Source organism: Miscanthus floridulus, chromosome 14 (genome assembly GCF_019320115.1).
Source record: "Miscanthus floridulus cultivar M001 chromosome 14, ASM1932011v1, whole genome shotgun sequence".
Classification (NCBI taxonomy): Eukaryota; Viridiplantae; Streptophyta; class Magnoliopsida; order Poales; family Poaceae; genus Miscanthus; species Miscanthus floridulus.
Genome location: NC_089593.1, coordinates 75,588,959 through 75,610,412, shown reverse-complemented (window position 1 = coordinate 75,610,412; position 21,454 = coordinate 75,588,959). Strand labels below are relative to the sequence as shown.

Sequence of the window (21,454 nt, the reverse complement as noted above, 5' to 3'; positions counted from 1 at the left end):
TAAGATATAGTCTTCACATAAATATAGCGGAAGTATAAAGAAAAATCTCTCGCGGAAGTTCCATAGCACACGGACGTCAACTGGCTGGCCACAAGTCTAATAATCCTCAGGAAAGTCGCCATTACCATAGCCATTTGTTACCCATCCAGGATTTTTATCCAAATAATAAAAATAAACAAGCGTAAGTACGTATCGTACTCAACAAGTGTAACATGGGGTTCATGAGGCTCAAAAGGCTTGACATAAGTTTAACAACATTCAGCTTTTAGTTGTCATAATTTTAGCATAAGAGTAGCAACAAATTGTTTTAATCCCAAAGTAAAACACATGATCAATGTAAACATGAATAGTGAATAGCATAAACGAATAATTCTTAGTGATTATCTATTCCATAAGGGTTCCAAGGCCGCTCGTGACTGTGAGCATAGCTGATATACCAGTTTTACACTCTGTAGAGGTTGTACGCTTTCACTGTAAGTCGTGAATTCATGATACCCTTATGTCCGGGTTAATTACTCCTAAAACACTTTCAAGGTGAGCAGGCTGGGTTCACTATGAAGCATTTTAAAGGTTCGTCTAACAAGTGAGGGCCATTAGATTCACTCGGCAAACAGATGTAGAGCCCCCTTCCCGATGGCACATTGACGCGCAGCCTATACACATGGGGACAGAGGCCACACTATACCTGATTCGGCAAGCCATTATTACGCCAATAAAGGTAACCTCTAACAAGCTAGAAAAGGTCCTCATAGTGAGCTAAAGCCATAGCCATATAGCCCTCACAACTGTACTGTAAGTCCTGGATGATCACTTATAGATAAGTCCTTAGGGAGAGGAATCTGAAGCATTTAGAAAGTAGCTAAACACTCCAGCCCCTTGTTTCCAAGTTGCTAAAAAATTATGTTTTAATGTTTATTGCATATACCATTAGTCAAGTTACAAGATCATGATTTAGTTGAGCACTAGCAAAGCTACCCAATGCAAATCCCATAGAAGACAAGGTATAAGTTCAATTCTAGGGAATCCCTATCAAGGTAACACATGCAAATATGAATTAAATATATTAAAGTTGATAGAAAACAAGGATGATCCCATGCTATACTTGCATTGAATAAAGTGCTCCTGCTGATTCTGCTCGTCAAAGTAGTACTCTTGATTACCCACGAATTGTTCACCGTCTATACTCGATAACCACAGCAACATACAAACATCCAGAAGCAATCATGCATAGCAAACAAAGGCTATAGATTAGAACAGTGCACCAATCCACGTAAAATCAAAAATGAAAAGTTTATAAAACAAATCTACGTCTTGCTATGAACACACATACATGAAGATCACGAAAATCGGAGCTAAAATGAAAAAGTTATGAATTAAACAAGATTTCCTTTATTAAAATAATAGATTAAATCTAACCTTGAATTTTAAAAGTTGACAATATACCTAACAGTAGTATGAACATGTAGATTACTCAATTACGAACCTAACGCAACTTGAACGGATCAAATCTGAGTTAAAACGAAGATTTTATGGCTAAAACAAGATTAGTGGCAAAACTGTAAATAGTTGAAAACGAATTTTAAATCTACTAGAAGGAAACTACGCTTTCAGAATAAGAAAACGTATTGTGGAAATACGCTATGGACTGTGGGTTCAAATATAAAGAACTCGAGAGGCTCTTTAGCAAAAAGGCCGGCCGAACCGGTGAAAGCTCTAGTTTGGTTTTAGTTAATTGATGAAACCCTAAGTGCTAACCTAGTTTATCAAAGTGATTATGAGATAGGTAGCACTACTCCAAGTGATAAAGCAATGGTGAAGATCATGATGATGGTGATAGCATGGTGATGATCAAATGCTTGAACTTAGAAAAGAAAAAAGAGAAAAACAAAAGACTCAAGACAAAGCTATAAATAGTAGGAGCCATTTTGTTTTAGTGATCGAGACACTTAATGAGTGTGATCACATTTAGGATCGATAGTCGTACTATTAAGAGGGTGAAAGCTCTAGTTTGGTTTTGGTGAATTGATGAAACTCTAAGTGCTAACCTAGTTTATCAAGTGATCATGAGATAGGTAGCACACTCCAAGTAGTGAAGCAAATGAAGATCATAGCATGATGATGATGGCATGGTGATGGCCAAGTGCTTCGACTTGGAAAGAAGAAAGAGAAAAACAAAAAGCTCAAGGCAAAGGTATATTTTGTAGGAGCTATTTTGTTTTGGTGATCAAGACACTTAGAGAGTGTGATCACATTTAAGTTTGATAGCCGTACTATTAAGAGGGGTGAAACTCGTATCGGAATGCGGTTATCAAAGTGCCACTAGATGCTCTAACTCATTGCATATGCATTTAGGATCTAGTGGAGTGCTAACACCCTTGAAAATATTTGTGAAAATATGCTAACACTTGTGCACAAGGTGATACTCTTGGTGGTGTTGGCACATTTACAAAGGAGGTGGTGTTTACAGGGTTGAGATGGGTTTGGGTCCCTCTCTCCCTCCCGCCGAGCTTGCTCGGCGGGATTCAGCGCTTTCGGGAAAATGGAATGCCTATTTTCTATTGCACCGGATGCAAATTCTTGGTGGTTGGCACATTTAAGCAAGGATGAAGAAGTTAGAGTTGAAATGGAGTTGGTCAAAATGATTCTGGCGTCGGTCTACTGACCGGACGCTGGGTCACTCAGCGACCGGACGCTGAAAAGCTGCGTCCGGTCGAGCTGTCAGACGGCACAGTGGCTAGGGTTGAGCACCGGACGCTGGTCTGTGTCCGGTCAAGGTGGACCGGACGCGTCCGGTCGAAGAAATACGCCTCAGAGAGCTTACTGGAAACGACCGGACGCTGGGGCTTTAGCGTCCGGTCAGTTTTGCCGGAGCGTCCGGTCAGTAGACGACCGTTGAAATCTGACGAACAGTATTTGAAGCAGAGGACACGTGGCGTGAATCACGTGACCGGACGCTGAGGGCCAGCGTCTGGTCGATCGGACCGGAGCGTCCGGTCACCCCGCGCTATGCCCTGTGAAGGGGTACAACGGCTCTATTTCGTGGGGGCTTCTATTTAAGCCCCATGGCTAGCTCAAGCTCTCTCTCTTGCACATTTTCATTGACATAGCAATCTTGTGAGCTTAGCAAAAGCCCTCCCACTCATTTCCATCATTGATTCATCATCTTAGTGAGATTGGGAGTGAATCCAAGTGCATTGCTTGAGTGATTGCATCTAGAGGCACTTGGTGTTCGTGTTTCGCTGCGGATTTCGCTTGTTACTCTTGGTGGTTGCCACCACCTAGACGGCTTGGAGCAGCGAGGATCGTTGAGCGGAGGGTGGTGATTGTCTCCGGCTCCGATCATGGTGATTGTGAGGGGTTCTTGACCTTTCCCCGGCGGAGCACCAAAAGGTACTCTAGTGGATTGCTCGTGGCTTATGTGATCCTCATCTTGTGTTGGTTGTGCGACACCCTATTGAGGGTTTGGCGTGTGAAGCCAATTAGCGCGTGAACCTCCAAGTGAGTGAATCGCCACAACGAGGACTAGCTTGCCGGTAAGCAAGTGAACCTCGGTAAAAATCATTGTGTTCATCATTGATTCCGAGGTGATTGGTCATCATTGTTATTCATCTTCGTGATTGATTGGTTCATTCATCTACACGGCAGTATAACCCTCTTGATCACTCTCTTTACTTTACCGCAAACTAGTTGATAAGCTCTTTAGTGTAGCTAGTTGTGAGAGCTTGCATGCTTGGTTGGTGTGGCTCTTTAGTTAGCCTTTGAGAGCACACTAACATAGGGTAGTGTCATTGCTCTTGTGTGAATTGACACTATCTAAACTAGAATTGTGGTAGGTGGCTTGCATTTTGAGTAGGCTAGCGCAACACTTGCTTCGCCTCATAATTGTCTAACCCTTTGGTTAAGTGTTGTTGTAGAAATTTTTATTAGGCTATTCACCCCCCCTCTAGCCATTAGGACCTTTCAGAGGGGTGAAACTTGTATTGAAATGCGGTTATCAAAGTGCCACTAGATGCTCTTAACTCATTGCATATGCATTTAGGATCTAGTGGAGTGCTAACACCCTTGAAAATGTTTGTGAAAATATGCTAACATATGTGCACAAGGTGATACACTTGGTGGTTGACACATTTGAGCAAGGGTTAAAAACTTCACCGGCGGAGTGTCTGCCCGTAGAGTGCGAACAGTCCGACGGTGCCACCAACGCTCTATACAAAAAAGATGGAGGTCACTGTAAGTGACCGGATGCTGGTCTCGGTAGGACCAACGCGTCCGGTCAGTAGAAGCAGTGTAGACACTGGCGTCGGTCTCTGACCAGACGCTGGGTCACTTAGTGAGCGGACGCTGAAGGAGTGCGTTCGGTCCTGCTGACATGGCAGCACACAGAGGAGACGCCGAGTGACCGGATGCTGGGTGAGTCTGGTCGAGCATGACTGGCCACGTCCGGTCGTGATTTTTCACTTCTAGATGCTTACTGAAAACGACCGGACGCTGGGGTCCTGCGTCCGGTCACTTCGAAACAGCACGTCCGATCACAACTTAAATGTACTGATGACCATTGAGATTGGGCGATCAGCGTTTGAAGCAGGGGACACATGGCACACATCGCACGACCGGACGCTGGGGTCCAGTGTCCGATCGATCTGACCGGCACGTTCGGTCGCCCCATTTTTTAGTGGACTAAGGAGCCAACGGCTCTATTTCGTGGAGAGTTTCTATTTAAGCCCTATGGCCGGCTCAAGCTCACTCCCTTAGCTATTTGCATTGACATAGCAACCTTGTGAGCTTAGCCAAAGCTCTCCCACTTATCTCCATCATTGATTCATCATCTTTGTGAGATTGGGAGAGAATCCAAGTGCATTGCTTGAGTGATTGCATCTAGAGGCACTTGATGTTCGTGTTTTTGCTACAGAATTCGCTTGTTGCTCTTGCTCGTGTCATTGAGTTACCTCACTTGTGGGTAGGTTCTTATGGTGTCCAATTGTGTGGATGAGATTCATGCAACATCTCTTAGCTGTCAAACCACCAAGTGTTGGTCGACACAACGGGGACGTAGCGTGTTGGCAAGCACGTGAACCTCGGGAGAAAATTGTTTGTCTCTTGCCCTTTGGTATTCTTCTGGTGATTGATTTAGTATTCATCTTGTGATTGGTTTACTCCTCTACACGGCGGTATAATTACCCTACTCACTTATTTATATTCTTGCAAACTAGTTGTAGCAAGCTCTTTAGTGTAATTAGAATTGAGAGCTTGCTTTGTTGTTTTAAGTTCATCTAGTGGAGCTCTTTAGTGTAGCAAGTGTGAGAGCTCTTAGTGAGTAATGACATAGCAAATTATGTGTCTAGATATCATAGCAACTAGAATTGTTGGATAGGTGGCTTGCAACCCTTGTAGAGCTAGAGCAAGTTTGCATTTCACTAGTTGTTATACTAATCAAATTGCTCTAGTTGATTTGTAGATTTTTAAACAGGCTATTCACCCCCCTCTAGCCATATTAGGACCTTTCAACCGGTATGATCTATTTGGGAGCGTTGGATTGAATCTAGACGGCTCGGATTGGACGAGAGAGAGAGAGAGCGCCGACGGTGAGATAGGCGGCAGCACCATTGCCGGACTCGTCCGGACCTCGCCGGAGTTCGTCGATACGATGATTCCGGCCATCAATGGACACAGGAATACCACGAGAAGAGAGAGGGGATGACGACGAACTCACCTAGGAGCTTTACGCGAACGAGGGCGGGTTTGCGGCGGCGTGCGGCTCCATGGGGTGGACGGCGACGGCGATGCTCTTAGGGTTGTGGCGGTTGGAGCAATGCGAGGGCGACGGCTGGCGCTTTAGGGCTAGGTGAGGGCGGCACAACGCATGGGTGCTATTTATGAGCGGGGCTGGCTTGCGTGTCACGCCAAGCGCGGCGTAGCGAAGGCGGAGATGAAGTCCTTATGGCGGTGCCTGACTCGGCCATGAGCTAGAGGTGAGGGAAGGCGCTGACATGCGGGCCTAGGATGTCAGCGGCTCAAGGCATAGGGCCGGGCTGACAGAGAGACAGAGCAAGGGAGGTTGAAGCAGCGCCCGCGCCGCTTGCTGGGCCGGCCTGCTTACTGGGCCACGGAGAAAACAAGGCCTGCAGGAGATTGGCCAGCGGGCCAGAATTCCTAGAGAGGGAGAGAGGAGAAAAAACTCCTTTTCTTTTTCTTAAACACATTTTCAACACCAAATTCAATTCAACTTTAAATTCTTTTGCAATTTTGATCAAACCCAAACATCACAAAAATAAGTATGCATCAACATGAATGCACAAACATGTAGCTAGACCTTATAGTTGATTTTTATTTTAACAAAAGTTATTATTTTTCTAAGTTTAAATGCTCACAAAATGCATAATTAAATCAAATTCTCCTATTTCAAAATCATGAAAATTTTAGGGTGTTACAACGTATATTAGAACATGTTACATTATATTAGTTGCCATGTTATATTTATGCTAATCAAATTATGCCATGTCCAAAGTTAAAATGACTTGCCACATAAATCGCGCATGAATCAATTAGTTTCTATAGAAAAAAGATTTTATTAGTATATAAAACTTTCTATTTACAAAATAGAAAATTAAATAAATATATATTCCACCTATTTCCTATGAGAAAGTAATAGTTGATCATAATCATCTGATCTAATTAAATAAACAATTAATAGTTATTTGGAGTACCACATCAAAGCCCATATGTGTATCTGTAAGATGATGACTTTTCTCTTAGTCGTAAGTTGCATTTTCCTTGTTTTGTGTGAATCTAAACAATGTCAGATCAAAAGACCAGGCATATCAATGTCGCTTTTAATTTGCATCCATGTGTAATGTATGGTGCAATAAGATGATTATGTCACCAATCAAGCAAAGATCAGCAGGCAGAGGGTAGTGAAAAAGTGAATGAAAACCATAGGACAATGGTAGGTTTTAGCTTTTGGGTTGTTATCCTCCCTGTTTTATCTAGTTGTTTTCATAGTTGCTCAACACCTTGGTTGTTGTTGATCTGTTTAAAACCTCGGTGCCTTAGGGCCTGTTTGGCAAAGCTTGCAGCTAAAATCAGAAGGAGCTCTGTCAAATAGTTTGTTTTTACTAAAAAGTGATTCTATATTGATTTTGTGAATTGATCATCTAAAATGAATTAGGAGCTAGGAGTTGAAAAAAGTAACTTCTTCTAATTTATTCTAGAGTCATTGTATGCATCGTAGAGAAATATTTTAGTTAGAGAATCACTTCTCTCAAAGAGAATCAGCTTGCACAAAAAATCTGGAGCAAGAGGAGCTCTACCAAATAAGCCATTACAGTAGTGAATACTATGTGTTGTTAGTATGATTTTTTTTTTTTTTGCTATTAGATAGCCTCAGACCTTATCAGTCAACATTTTAGTTGCTTCTTTATAGGTGGGTACTGAACTCGCTCTCTGTAGATTATGGGTATAGGTCAACTTTCCTTATCGGAGAACCCTTTCTTTTAACTCTGTTTTTGTCAAGCTCCTTTGCTGAAGACTCGTCCATAAAAACAGAGCTAAGGGTAAGAAAGCTAGTAAGTAATTAGGTTTCTTTTTTCATTTTTTAATATAATCTATACCTCCGTTGTCTAGTGCATTTCAAAATTTTATCCTCGCCATTTCATCGGAGATCTTTTAAACTTTCGCATGAAAACTTTAGAGACACGCATAATAAAAAAGAAAAGGGAAAACTTCGGGGACAATTTCAATTGCTATTTGATCGTGCTACGCTTGCGCGTGAAACTGTGAAAGGGGTATTCCTAAAGGGGCCAATTATTACCACTTTCAACTTACCGTGCTCACTATTTTTTTCGAACATATAAAAGAAGACACACATATATACATCAGCACCACAAACGCCTGGGGATTAATTATTTAGCAAGACCAGTTGTTACTTTATTACTGCTTCCGAAGTTCACATATCCAACACGTAGGAACATGACGTTTTGAATCCAAACTAATTGGCATATCCAAATGCAAAGAAATTATCTGATGACCGTTGAAGTCCATCAGGCCAGCTTGTTCGGCTGCTGAAAAAAACCACCGCTGTTGTAGCTATAGCTTTTTTTTCCTCTCTCAAATCCCTGTAGTCTTCTTTTTTTTTTTTTTTTTTTTTTTTTTGCTGCCGAACAATCATAAAGACCTGAAACTTGGATGGAAGATGGAACTAGTGTTGTGTACGTTGGGCCCACAATATAATGACACGTAGAACACATGATAAGAACGAATGGCTCCAGCCTCAGATTGGCTTGAAAAAAACGTATCGACACCAGGACATAGAAAGACAAGTATTGAGAAAATTGAATGCTACCATAATGGCGAAATAGAGGTGTAATTAATATCCTAAATTCTTATTGCTTAGCTGATGTTTGGTTTCTACAGGTCCTCCTCAAATTCATGTCACATCGAATGTTTAGACACATGCATAGAGTATTAAATATAGACTAATTACGGAACTAATTACACAACTTGCGAATAATTTACGAGACGAATCTTTTAAGCCTAATTAGTCCATGATTTGACAACGTGGTGCTACAGTAAACATGTGCTAATGACAAATTAATTAGGCTTAAAAAATCGTCTCACAAATTGGCCTCTATCTTTGTAATTGATTTTGTAATTAATCTATATTTAATGCTTCTTTATTAATATCTAAACATTCGATGTGACATAAATTTTATGAACGACTAAAAAACCAAACATCCCCTTAGTCCATGAGTAATCGCGTTCCATGCTAAAGACCTAGAATTTAGGTTGATCTTTTCTCTTGTTCTTGCGCGGCCAGGGCAAAACTTTTTTGTGCACGTACAAAGATGTACAGAGCCCATACGTATTTGATAAAAAAAAATATTGAAGAAAACAATGACTGTGACAGAAGGGGAAACGGGGTTGGATTGGAACTGCAAGCAATCAACTAAAAGGCAAAATGTGGTGTGCGTTTTACATTTACTTTCATATGTCGGATACTAGTCAGCCCTATGCTGTCAATTCCGATATCAAGTCTCTGTCGAAAAAACAGATTAACAGAATCTATCTACGAAAAAAAACATATCCTATGCTGTCAAATCCGATATCATATCAAGTCTCTTACGAAAAAACAAATAAAAGTAAAAAAAAAGTACTTCCTCTAGGTAAAAGAACATGCATTTGCCGGGAGTCGAACCCGGGTCTATTGCTTGGAAGGCAATTATCCTAACCGTTGGACTACAAACGCTGCTATGGACCGGCTTCTATTAAAATTATAATTCACTAATTAAGTATCTATATATGGAATTGAACCCCAAGCCACATCGATGGCAAGCAACAATGGCATAGTTGGTTTGAGTCAGTTCGAATGATAAGCCAAGGACGAACTTTAGTTGAGGGATGAAACATCCATGCCTCTAATCGAGGAACCACCAAAAAAGTTTCGTCACACGGCCATCAATTCTCGAAATGAAATTTGGGGGGGGGGGGGGCATAGAGACATCAGTCAGTTCCTAGTAGTTCGTGGGAAACAGTTAGGTAGTGTGGGGGGGGGGGGGGGGGGGGGGGGGGGGGGATAGAGACGTGGGAAACAGTTAGGTAGTGTGATACAAGAATCTAAGCAGGGAAACGGCTTTAATTCGTAGGACAAAGAATCCTCTGTACCAAGTCCGAATTGAAACTAGGATGGTTGAGGTACGATGGGTTCAGAAGCAGCCAGTTCTCGATGAAAAGGCAGTGAAAAGTTTCAGAAGTTTGGAAGTACTTTTCTTGTTTTCACACATTGTGTCCTCACAATCCACATCCACTAAACGTTATTGAAACCAGCAGTGTGATAGAGCTAACCGCCAGCAATGGTTGGCGGCGATAAATGCTACAGGATCATAGGCACACTGTTTGATTGAACACACAGGAGCATGTACCATCTATAGCAGTACACTGATTGAGAGACCCTTAGGGCGTGTTTGGGACTGCTCCGCTCCACGTTTTTCAGCTCTGCTCCACGTTTTTTAGCCAAACGGTTTCAGCTCCACGCACTCTGCTCCAGGAAAAAGGGTGGAGTTGTGAGAGCACCTAAAGAGGTACTCCACAAACTCCAGTTTTTTGTGGAGCTGCTCCACGGTGGAGTTTGTGAAGCAGAGTTTGTGGAGCAGTCCCAAACACCCCCTTAGGCTGATGAGTCATGATCAGTCATGAAAATGGACCATGGTACAAACTTACAAACTACTCGGTGAATTATTCACCGCGGAACAGCCGGTGGTCCTTACAGCAACATGAAGTAGATTACAGCGACAACAAGCGGATCAATCAAGAAGATTCCCCTAATTACTAACAGATTTATGATGATCTCAAGCAGATTTACTAATAGATTTATGATTTATGATGATCTCTAGCAGTGACTGCAGCTGTTGTGGCTATTTGTGTACCATAACTATTTACTTTACAGTGTTTTGCAGCTGCTGTTGCTGCACAGCGCTTCAAAGAGCACAGCCGAGCAGATCCAAGAAGTCCCTGGCTAAACACACCTAATGCAAGTCATGATCACAATATCATCTGATACCCGAGATACCAGTCCTAAATGCAACATAAAAAGCAAGTTACGGCAGAACAAAATGAGGTGGCCATAATTCTTACTTTTTTTTAAGAAAAGTTGTTGCAGAAATATAAAGCAGCTAGATGTAAAACAAGTAATAATATTAAAAAAACAGAGATGACAAAATAAATGCTCATTGGTGTGATAATATGAAAGATTATGAAACAAAATGTTGACAATAAGCTGATCAATCAAGGAGTTTCCTTCAATAATAGCTGATCAGATGCATGATTATCTCAAGATTTGCAGGTGACGTGCTACAAGTTAGCTGAGGAGTGAGCAAGATTCCCAAACTTAATGCTAGTTGTTGATCATTTCATAGACCTCAACCTATCTATAACTTGTGGGACAATTAATACAAAACAGTCGAACATTCCTTAGGTTTGATCATTAATTAAGTTTACATAAGGTCCCCTCACAATCATCATTTGCATCCCTAACTTGTCATCACATGACCTGAATCAAGACGGCAATGTGATCATGTTTTGTTAATACATAATAGTACAAGTTCCTCCAGTAAATGATGTTCGGAATGTTAGCCCCTGCTCCCTGGCTTGAAAAATTAGTCAGGTACAAGTAAAAAAAACCCGGTGAACTAGTGATGAGGAGGTGCTGATTTATTTGGTGTAATAAAATGAATCTAGCATGTTCAGCTGTGAACAAAAGAAATATGGACTCTCCAACCAATACAAAACTGCAGGTTTATAGCACACATGAATTTAGCGCCATCTAAAATAAAGAGAAATAAACAAAAAAAGCAAAGCCTGCCAGCAACTTGCAGTTCAACAGATTGGAGGAGCTTCTATGCTCCAAATACTTAAGAGATGCACAAATTCAAAGCATAAACCTAGCCCTGGATAACGAGCCGGCTCGGCTCATTTGGGCTCAGCTCGTTCTGGCTCGTTAAGATAACGAGCTAGCTCGGCTCGGCTCGTTATCCTAACGAGCCAGAAAGCCAGCTCGGCTCGGCTCGTTAAAAGCTCGAGCCAGCTCGTTAAGCTCGCGAGCCAGGTATAAAAAATACACAAAATATAATATTTGCATTTATCTAAAATTTGAGAATAATAATAATACAAAAGAAATACATCTAGACCAGTTACCAGTTAATTTATAGGGTCTAGACCAGTTACCAGTCAATTGTAAAGTGTAAGACATGAAGTAATACAAAAACTAATACAAGTTTTGATACTTTTTTTCCTGGAAGCTTGGCTCGTTTAGCTCGCGAGCGGCTCGCGAGCTGCATCGAGTTGGCTCATTATAGCTAACGAGCTAAAATCTTGGCTCGGCTCAGCTCGTTATCATAACGAGCCGAGCTGAGCTGAGTCGAGCCAGCCACGAGCCGAGCGAGCTAACGAGCTCTGAGTTTTTCGTCCAGCCTTACATAAACCAAAGGGTTGCTTCCCAACTAGCTACCCCTTGGAATGCTAAAAGATTCACGCAACTCCCACTGAATGGTTGAGGCAAGCATCTTTTGAGGTCTCGATAAGTACTCATACCTTATTTGCAATCAGAGAAGGCTGTATTTCGAACTAATAATATAGTATTTATTTAAGCTTTTGGTTTTCTTGGCAATAAAGTGACACAAAAAACAAAGGTGCACTAAAGAAGGCATTTACAAGGGCTGTACCAGCCATAGCACATATACCCATCTCATTATCATGGTAGTGGTCGTTGGCACCAGAAAAAGCACCTAAGTGAAACTTCCTCATCATACAGACACAGGTGGTCCTTTGTATAAGAACTAAAAAGACTTAGACTAACTGGAAAAACACTAATGCTACCTCAATACCTTCTCTGATGTATACTTCTTCACCTTTAGCTTTCTGTTTCTTCTTCTAGTGTCTTCGTAATTATCCTGATCAGCTTCATCAACATAAATAATTTCAGGCTCATCATCGGCTTCAACATCATCCTCATCATAATTGGCAGACTCTAGCTCACTTCTAGCATCCCCATCCTCTTCCTCTTCCTCCTCATCTTCATATTCATCATCAAAATATTGTTGAGCTCGCAGAGTGTGGAATTCTGGAGGGGGAGGGCAGTCTTCAGTAATTGCCTCATCCCGTTTCATAACGAGATGTCTGATGATCCTTTCATCCTTGTCTAGCAGGGTCTTGAAGTCATTGATGTATCTTGACTCTATCTCAAAGTTCATTAAAATGTAATTGGCATGTGTTGCTTTCTTTATTTTGTAAGCAAGCCTGCGCAGCCCCCAATTGTTAAGCCTCCATATCCTTCCTTTCTTCTCCCTGACAAAATCTACAAGAGAACAAAGAGAATAGTTGTATGTTAACTCTTCAGTAGTATATTGATAAACTGCTAGACTATTCTATAAAATGTAAAAACAAATAGGCTCAGGTATTGGCTGATTGAAGCAAATATAATAGAAACATGTACACCAAAACAACAAGGAATAGAGAAACAAAATTTTCCTTCCTGCCCTAGAGATTGCACATAGAGATGGAAAGCACAAAGGCAGCAAAAGCAAATCAGACAGACAGTAGCAAGTGTAGCAGGAAACGGACCTATAAGAGTGCCAAACCTACAGGCAGAACATGACATATAAGTACCTTAGTTTTCCTTTAGCTTTAGGCGACTAAGATTAACTCATTTAGTTAGTATGTTTAGAGAGAGAAAGGACTCCAGTGTGCTACAGCAATTTCACCAATACACAAGTGATGTCCGAGTGACGAGTGTTGAGAGACACACCTTGTACTTTTGATACAACATTTTCAACTTCTTCAACACGGTCCTCATGAATTAGATAAACTACTTCATAGTGCCGCACTGTGAAAGGACAAAGTTCAAGCTGAACTCAGAAATCCAGCACAAATGAAAAGCAAGTAATGCCAGCATGAAGAAATAGGAAAAATAGCTGGACGGAAGAGGAAAGGAAAGAGCTCTTACTTCTTTTCAGATTTAAATCACTTTCTAGCTGAATATTAAGAAAATCATACAGCTTTTCTGCAAAAAAAAAAAGAACAGGATTAGAATGATAAAATATTCACATGAACCATGAAAAGGGTCTTTACAGTACCAAAATGAATATCCAAAAAAACTTTATAGCAGAAAAGCATACCTTCGTCTGCATCAGCAAATTCTGGTGACACCTGACCATCCTCTCTCACCATTTTCTACAAAACAACAGAAATAAGAAAAGCATGTAGTTGTTTAGCCTATTGCAATAGCTTTCGATCTTCCCCATACAAAACTTAAGAGCATCTCCTGTTTCTACCGCAAATGACCAAATCCATAATGTTTCGTATGCCTTGGGCAAACTTCATCATTTATTTTCTATTTGCTCTAGTGGAGTACTACTAACTGTTCGTTCATAAATTTCATTTCTAATAGGAAAATGGCTCTGTTGTCATGAACAGAAGATTGTATTGATTGGCAATGGTTACTGTACAACAACAACAACAACAATAACAAAGCCTTTAAGTCCCAAACAAATTGAGGTAGGCTAGAGTTGAAACCCAACAGAAGCAATCAAGGTTCAGGCACGTGAATAGCTATCTTCCAAGCACTCCTATCTAAGGCTAAGTCTTTGGGTATATTCCATCATTTCAAGTCTCCTTTTATTGCCTCTACCCAAGTCAACTTCGGTCTTCCTCTGCCTCTCTTCACGTTACTATCCTGACTTAGAATTCCACTACGCACCGGTGCATCTGGAGGTCTCCGTTGCACATGTCCAAACCATCTCAACCGGTGTTGGACAAGCTTTTCTTCAATTGGCGCTACCCCTAATCTCTCACGTATATCATCGTTCCGAACTCGATCCCTTCTTGTATGACCGCAAATGCAACGCAACATACGCATTTCCGCGACACTTAGCTGTTGAATATGTCGTCTTTTCGTAGGCCAATATTCTGCACCATACAACATAGCAGGTCTAATCGTCGTCCTATAAAACTTGCCTTTTAGCTTCTGTGGTACCCTTTTGTCACATAGGACACCAGACGCTTGCAGCCACTTCATCCACCCTGCTTTGATTCTATGGCTAACATCTTCATCAATATCCCCGTCCCTCTGTAGCATTGATCCTAAATATCGAAAGGTATCCTTCCTAGGCACTACTTGACCTTCCAAACTAACATCTTCCTCCTCCCGAGTAGTAGTGCCGAAGTCACATCTCATATACTCAGTTTTAGTTCTACTAAGTCTAAAACCTTTGGACTCCAAAGTCTCCCGTCATAACTCCAGTTTCTGATTCACTCATGTCCGGCTTTCATCAACTAGCATTACATCGTCCGCGAAAAGCATACACTAAGGGATGTCCCTTGTGACCTCATCCATCACTAAAGCAAACAAATAAGGGCTCAAAGCTGACCCTTGATGTAGTCCTATCCTAATCGGGAAGTCATCCGTATCTCTATCACTTGTTCGAACTCTAGTCACAACATTGCTGTACATGTTCTTAATGAGCCCGACGTACTTCGTTGGGACTTTATGTTTGTCCAAAGCCCACCACATAACATTCCTGGGTATTTTATCATAAGCCTTCTCCAAGTCAATAAAAACCATGTGTAGGTCCTTCTTCTTCTCCCTATACCACTCCATAACTTGTCTTATTAAGAAAATGGCTTCCATGGTTGACCTTTCGGGCATGAAACCAAATTGGTTCACAGAGACCCGCGTTATTGCTCTCAAGCAATGCTCGATAACTCTCTCCCATAGCTTCATAGTATGGCTCATCAACTTAATTCCCCGATAATTTGTACAACTTTGAATATCCCCTTTATTCTTGTAGATCGGTACCAATATACTTCTCCTCCACTCATCAGGCATCTTGTTCGATCGAAAAATATGGTTGAACAGCTTGGTTAACCATACTACAGCTAGGGTTCGTGAGAGAAAGACACGGGACTTCAACCAAATTAAGTGCATTAAGGATTAAAGGGAGCATCTCTTGGTAAAGGAGGATGAGATCCGACATCGATGGCAAGAGTATTTTGACAAATTATTCAATGGTGAGAATATAGACACAACCTTTCAGTTGGATGACTCTTTTGATCCTTTTCAACGCCTCTCTGACCTCAGATTCTTGGATTCTCCGCACAAAGCGCCTATTGGTGTCATCAAAATAGTCATCCAACTGAAAGGTTGTGTCTATATTCTCACCATTGAATAATTTGTCAAAATACTCTTGCCATCGATGTCGGATCTCATCCTCCTTTACCAAGAGATGCTCCCTTTAATCCTTAATGCACTTAATTTGGTTGAAGTCCCGTGTCTTTCTCTCACGAACCCTAGCCATCCTATAAATGTCCTTCTCTCCTTCCTTCGTACTCAAATGTTGGTAAAGATCCTCGTACGCTCTACCCTTTGCCACACTTACAACTCGCTTTGCAGTCTTCTTTGCCACCTTATACTTCTCTATGTTGTCCACACTCCTGTCATGGTACAAGCGTCTATAGCATTCTTTCTTCTCCTTAATAGCCCTTTGGACTTCCTCGTTCCACCACTAAGTATCTTTAGCCTCGCATCCCCTTCGTTTGGTTACTCCACACACCTCTGAGGCTACCTTTCGAATGTTGGTTGCCATCTTGTCCCACATATTGTTTATGTCGTCTTCTTCCTTCCAAGAGCCCTCTTTGATAACCCTTTCCCTAAATACCTCTGACGTCTCCCCTTTCAGTTTCCACCACTTTGTTCTTTCAATCTTAGTTTGTTTATCCCTACGGGCACGCACCTGAAAACGAAAATCTACAACCAAAAGCTTATGTTGAGAAACAACACACTCCCCTGGTATCACCTTGCAATCCAAGCATGCTCGTTTGTCCTTTCTTCTTGCGAGGACAAAGTCAATCTGGCTACAGTGTTGTCCGCTACTGAAGGTCACTAGATGAGATTCTCTCTTTCTAAAGAAAGTGTTGGCTATCATCAGATCAAAAGCTACCGCGAAGTCCAGAACTTCCTCCCCCTCCTGATTCCTACTACCATACCCAAAACCTCCATAAACTGCCTCGAAACCTGCGCTTGTAGTACCTACATGACCATTAAAATCTCCTCCTATAAAAAGCTTCTCACTACTAGGTATAGCTCTAACCAGGCCATCTAAGTCTTCCCAGAACTGTCTCTTAGCACTCTCGTCGAGGCCTACTTGGGGGGCATACGCACTAATTACGTTCAAGACCATATCACCAACGACAAGCTTGACTAAGATAATCCTATCTCCTTGCCTTCTCACTCCCACCACACCATTCTTGAGGCTCTTATCAATCAAAACTCCTACTCCATTTCTATTCGCGACTGTCCTTGTGTACCAAAGCTTGAAACCTGTATTGTCCACCTCCTTCGCCTTCTGACCCTTCCATTTAATCTCTTGAACGCATAATATATTTACACGCCTCCTAGTCGCGATATCAACTAATTCTCTTAACTTACCTGTAAGTGACCCTACATTCTAACTACCTAAACGGATCCTAGTTGGTTCGACTAGCTTCCTTACCCTTCGCACCCGTCGACTCTGATGCAAAGACCCTTACTCATTTTTCACTACACCCGGACGCCGATGTAGCGCGCCACTAAGGAAGCGACGACCCGATCCTTGGTTACTTGACACCATGCCCAGATCACGACACGACGCGTCACGGGGGTGACGACCCGGCCCTTGCCCATTTAACACCATATCCGGGTTCCGATATGGCGCGTCGCTAAGAGGGTTACGCCCCAACGATTTTCTTTCGGGTTTCATCTCCATTTAAGTGGCTAAGTTTTTACATTAGCTCGCCACACCTAACACAACCATCCTCCTTTACCAGGGCTTGGGACCTGCTATGCTGGGACACCAAAGACGCCCCACCATAGGCAGAGTTCAATGGTTACTGTACAAGAAAACTAAAACATTGCAGAGGTTTACACACAGACGCAAGCATATAACACTAGATTATCCCTAAAAAAAATCACATATCCACCATTCGCAACATTAAGGCCTACTTACACAGATTATTGGCTGCTGCCAAGTCATTTACCAAAACCATTGCATTCAGGGAGGAATCTAGTCTAGGAGCAGAAACACGAAAGCAACCATGTCCAGTTCCTCGTCCCCCAGGCTTAAACGCTGGATGGAAGTATCTAGAGGCAGCCTAGCAGGGAATGAATGAACAGAAAAAAAGACCGAACCTTTCTAAGCAGGACGGCCTCGGGGAACAGCCCGGCAGACTCGCCCGCCTTGGGCGCGAAGCTGTGCGTGTCCACCCGCTCCTGCGCCTCGCCGTCCCCGCCCCTTCCCCTCTTCTTCTTCGCCCAGACTGCCACGGCCCCCCGCCGCCTCACACCTCCTCCAACGTCTACGCGTAGGAAGTTCATACGCATCCGAGGAGGCGGAAGCGATGGCCCGAGGAGGGACAGAGCCCTCGGCACCGCGGTGGCCTCCATGCGTGTGCGCGGCCGGAGACGCCGGAGAGCGAGGTTCTTGCCGGGGGTTTTTCCGGTGTGGCCGTGTGGGGACGCGGAGCGAAATGGAATGCGGGCGAGGAGAAGGATAAGGTGCTAGGTGGGCCGAGCTAAGTTTTGGGCCCTCAACTAAATGAGATGAAATTTGGGCCTTCGCATATGCTTGATGGGCCGGCCCATGGCGTTTTAAGACTGGCAGAAGGCCCGACTTGTCCGCCTGTTCTCGCCATCTTCTTCGTTTCGTCGTTCTTCCGCCGCCGCAGCTGCCGTCGCCGTCGCCGCAGCTAGGGTTTTTGCCTTTGTGGCTATGGACGCGACGGGGCAGCAGGAGCAGCATACAGGAAATGGAGGCGGAGATCGCTACGGCGTGCTTCTCTACTACAAGTACGCCGAGGTGCCCGACGCCGCCGAGCTCGCCGCGTTCTACGAGGCGCACTGCCTCGGCCTCGCGCTCGTCGGCCGCGTCCGGGTCGGCCCCGACGGCGTCAACGCCACGGTGAGAACATGCCCCCGCTTGCTCTATCTTCTTGGCATCGTAGACGGCGCCTTTGGGGGCAGGGAATATCGAGTTTTGCATAAATGAACTCATCACGACCTCACCGGCCCTGCATTTTGGTGTTGCTAGCTCGGAGGGCGGATGACCGCGCTGGAGAAGCACATCGCGGAGTTGAGCTCCAACGCCTTGTTCGAGGGCACGGATTTCAAGCTGGCTTCCTGCGACGACCCTGTCGACGAGAGGGTCGCCAGGGAATGCGGCTTCACCTCGCTCTCTGTTCGGGTCGTCAAGGTTCTTGCCACTGCTTCCAGCAGAATGATTTCACCTTTGACCAGCTGGTAGTGCCATCCATCACTGTGTTTTGAATTGTTGCTGCATTGGCAGGAGCTAGTTACCCTGTGCCCCAACCCCACGTCGGCACCCCCAGAGATCTTGAGTGCTGGGAGACACTTGTCGGCGGTTGAGTTCCATTCAGTGCTCCAGAATGTTGGTGAGTGTACTCTCGGACTGAGGCTTGTCCATGTTTGTTTGGGCTGCCAATTTCTGGTTTAATTGTTCTGTGCTTTTAGCTGGGACTAGTTTGGATGCTGTGGCATATGCGGAGAAGAAGGAAGTGGTTGTCTTGGATGCAAGGAATGTATATGAGACTCGGATCGGCAAGTTCAATGTGCCAAATGCGAAGACCTTAGACCCGGAAATTAGGCAATACAGTGACCTGCCTTCTTGGATAGACGAGCATGCTGAGCAGCTGCGTGGGAAATCTATTCTTATGTACGTTAGGCTGGATCTTTGAATTAACTTTGAATTAGACTAATGTATTTTGCAAGCACTAAGCAAGAGGCCTAACTAACGTTTTGGTATTTATTACAGGTACTGCACAGGAGGTATACGCTGTGAGATGGCATCAGCTTATATTCGCTCAAAAGGTGAAGGATTTGAGAACGTTTTTCAGGTAATGTGCAATACTATGTTTGGTTTGTCTTTATTCTTGAGTACTTGCCATGCTTGAGTAATTTGTATTGTTCATGAGTCATGACTGTTTATTATCATGTTTATGTTAGCTATATGGTGGCATTCAGCGGTATCTGGAGCAATTTCCAGATGGTGGCTATTTTGAAGGAAAGAATTTTGTATTTGACCACAGGTTGGAGTACATAATAATACAGCCTGCAAATCTCAAACTCTTCCTTTTCAGTGTTTCATTTGTTTTTCTTCCCACTAATTTGTCACAATGTCATTTCATAGAATCTCAGTGGGAAGCCTTAAAGAAAACATACTCGGAGCGTGTTTGATATGCGGTTCTTCTTTTGATGATTATTCATCGCGCTGTCGGTGCAGCCATTGTAGAATGTTGGTCCTAGTGTGCACTACATGTCAGGTTGAGTCAAAAGCAATGTTTTTTTAGTGTACTTTTCAGAAAGTTTTGTTGATTGTCATATTGATTTTACGCTAATTTGTATAATTGCTTAAAAAAGTTAAACTTGTTTTTTTAATCTCCAGGATTCCACCAAGGAATATGTATGCGAGTTATGTCAAAAATGGAAAAGAACCCTGCCAAATATCAACAAGACAAGACTGCAAAATACAGATAGGACTATTTGAAAGCTTTGAAAAGCCATCCATAAGCAATCACAATGTGGCTAACAAAGTTCCCTGGAGTGATGGTAAGGTCTGTATCAGTTTTCCATTGCACTCTCTGAATGATAATTCATTTATGTTCTTACTCAAATATGCGCATGGATCTTATGCTACAGAAGTACAGAATAAATGCATGGGCTGGGGCGCTGGGCTTGAAAAAATATATTAAAAATTCATTAGAAATGCTCACCAATTCTCGAGTAATAGTAGCTTAACTACATGTGGTTTGAGTCATTTGCATTTTTGGTCCACTGAATCAGGATAATCTGTTTATTCTGATATTCCTAATGCATTCAGTCTGAACTATTAAGCATTCAGTTCTCTAACTTAGCTATATTTACTTGTATTTTTTAGGGTTGACCTTGCTCTAAGTAAATGAAATATTACACAGGTAATGAGCAGCTGAAAAGATTGAGGATCCTCTGCTTGCATGGTTTCCGCCAGAACGCATCCAGTTTTAAGGGAAGAACGTCAGCACTTGCCAAGAAGCTGAAGCACATCGCTGAGCTTGTCTTTGTAGACGCACCTCATGAGCTTTCCTTTGTATATCAATCAATCCAGGGCCACTGCTCAGACAAACCTTCACCTCTGTCTGTGACACCAAAACGGAAATTCGCATGGCTCATTGCTCCAAACTCCCACTGTAACCCTGAGCAAGACTGGAGGGCTGCAGATGTGCCGTTTGACCCTCTTCAGTACCAGCAACAAACCGAAGGCTTTGAGGAATCATACACCTACCTTGAAAATGCAATCTCTCACATGGGGAGCTTCGATGGAATCCTGGGCTTCTCTCAGGGTGCTGCCATGGCTGCCTTATTCTGCAGGCAGCAGCAGAAGATTTGTGGCTCTCCAAAGTTCAGGTTTGGGATGTTCTGCTCCGGATACCCAGCACCTGTGGGAGATTTCGGCAACGAACCAATCAAGCTCCCCTCGCTCCATTGTTTCGGCAATGGGGATGGTCATGATAGGCAGATAGCAAACAGGGCGAGCGCTGAACTTGCTGGTTTGTTCGACCAGGATTGCTGCTCCGTTGTTGAGCATGATATGGGCCACATAATCCCCACTCGGTCGCCCTACATCGATCGGATAAAGGATTTTCTTTCCAGTTTCCTATGAAATGTTTTCAAGTGATTGTATTCTGTTGCTGTTGTAAGTTGGTGTACACAAGTTGGGTTCTGAATGGCATTGACCGTGTTTGCCGGTGATTAGTGTTTTGCATCTGATTGATCTAAACAAATTGGGATTCTCATCTCACACCGACTCTTTGAGATTACTGGTGCCACGGCATCAGAATGTTTTGAAATAATATATTTTGGTATTTGGTATAGAAATTTTAA

General features: G+C 43.0%; 2 protein-coding genes and 1 non-coding gene across 3 annotated transcripts; 1 reads left to right on the top strand and 2 right to left on the bottom strand.

Annotated features, from left to right (window-relative positions):
- Positions 1 to 9,169: 9,169 nt before the first annotated feature.
- On the bottom strand, positions 9,170 to 9,241 carry TRNAG-UCC (transfer RNA glycine (anticodon UCC)). The gene has a single exon. It is a non-coding gene; the product is annotated as a tRNA-Gly (tRNA).
- Positions 9,242 to 12,114: 2,873 nt separating this feature from the next.
- On the bottom strand, positions 12,115 to 18,050 carry LOC136504163 (protein REGULATOR OF FATTY ACID COMPOSITION 3, chloroplastic-like). Its single transcript, XM_066499027.1, has 5 exons — positions 17,711 to 18,050; positions 13,665 to 13,719; positions 13,493 to 13,549; positions 13,295 to 13,372; positions 12,115 to 12,844 (listed from the first exon to the last, which is right to left on the bottom strand). The coding sequence occupies exons 1-5, from the start codon at positions 17,963 to 17,965 to the stop codon at positions 12,363 to 12,365; spliced, it is 927 nt and encodes a 308-aa protein (XP_066355124.1). The 5' UTR covers positions 17,966 to 18,050; the 3' UTR covers positions 12,115 to 12,362.
- Positions 18,051 to 18,205: 155 nt separating this feature from the next.
- LOC136504161 (rhodanese-like domain-containing protein 6) lies at positions 18,206 to 21,435 on the top strand. Its single transcript, XM_066499025.1, is given in 10 exon segments — positions 18,206 to 18,479; positions 18,609 to 18,770; positions 18,864 to 18,969; positions 19,049 to 19,250; positions 19,350 to 19,431; positions 19,541 to 19,623; positions 19,725 to 19,857; positions 19,980 to 20,011; positions 20,013 to 20,143; positions 20,509 to 21,435. Coding segments are annotated over 10 exon segments (1,845 nt in total). The 5' UTR covers positions 18,206 to 18,290; the 3' UTR covers positions 21,234 to 21,435.
- The last annotated feature ends 19 nt before the right edge of the window (positions 21,436 to 21,454 follow it).

Bases quoted from the DNA above. Each gene is read 5' to 3' on its own strand.
- LOC136504163 (XM_066499027.1), bottom strand. From the start codon at position 17,965: ATGGAGGCCACCGCGGTGCCGAGGGCTCTGTCCCTCCTCGGGCCATCG. The intron at 13,373-13,492 runs GTAAGAGCTCTT...GTCCTTTCACAG, and splicing joins TGATTTAAATCTGAAAAGAA to TGCGGCACTATGAAGTAGTT. The intron at 12,845-13,294 runs GTGTGTCTCTCA...GTTCTCTTGTAG, and splicing joins TGTTGTATCAAAAGTACAAG to ATTTTGTCAGGGAGAAGAAA.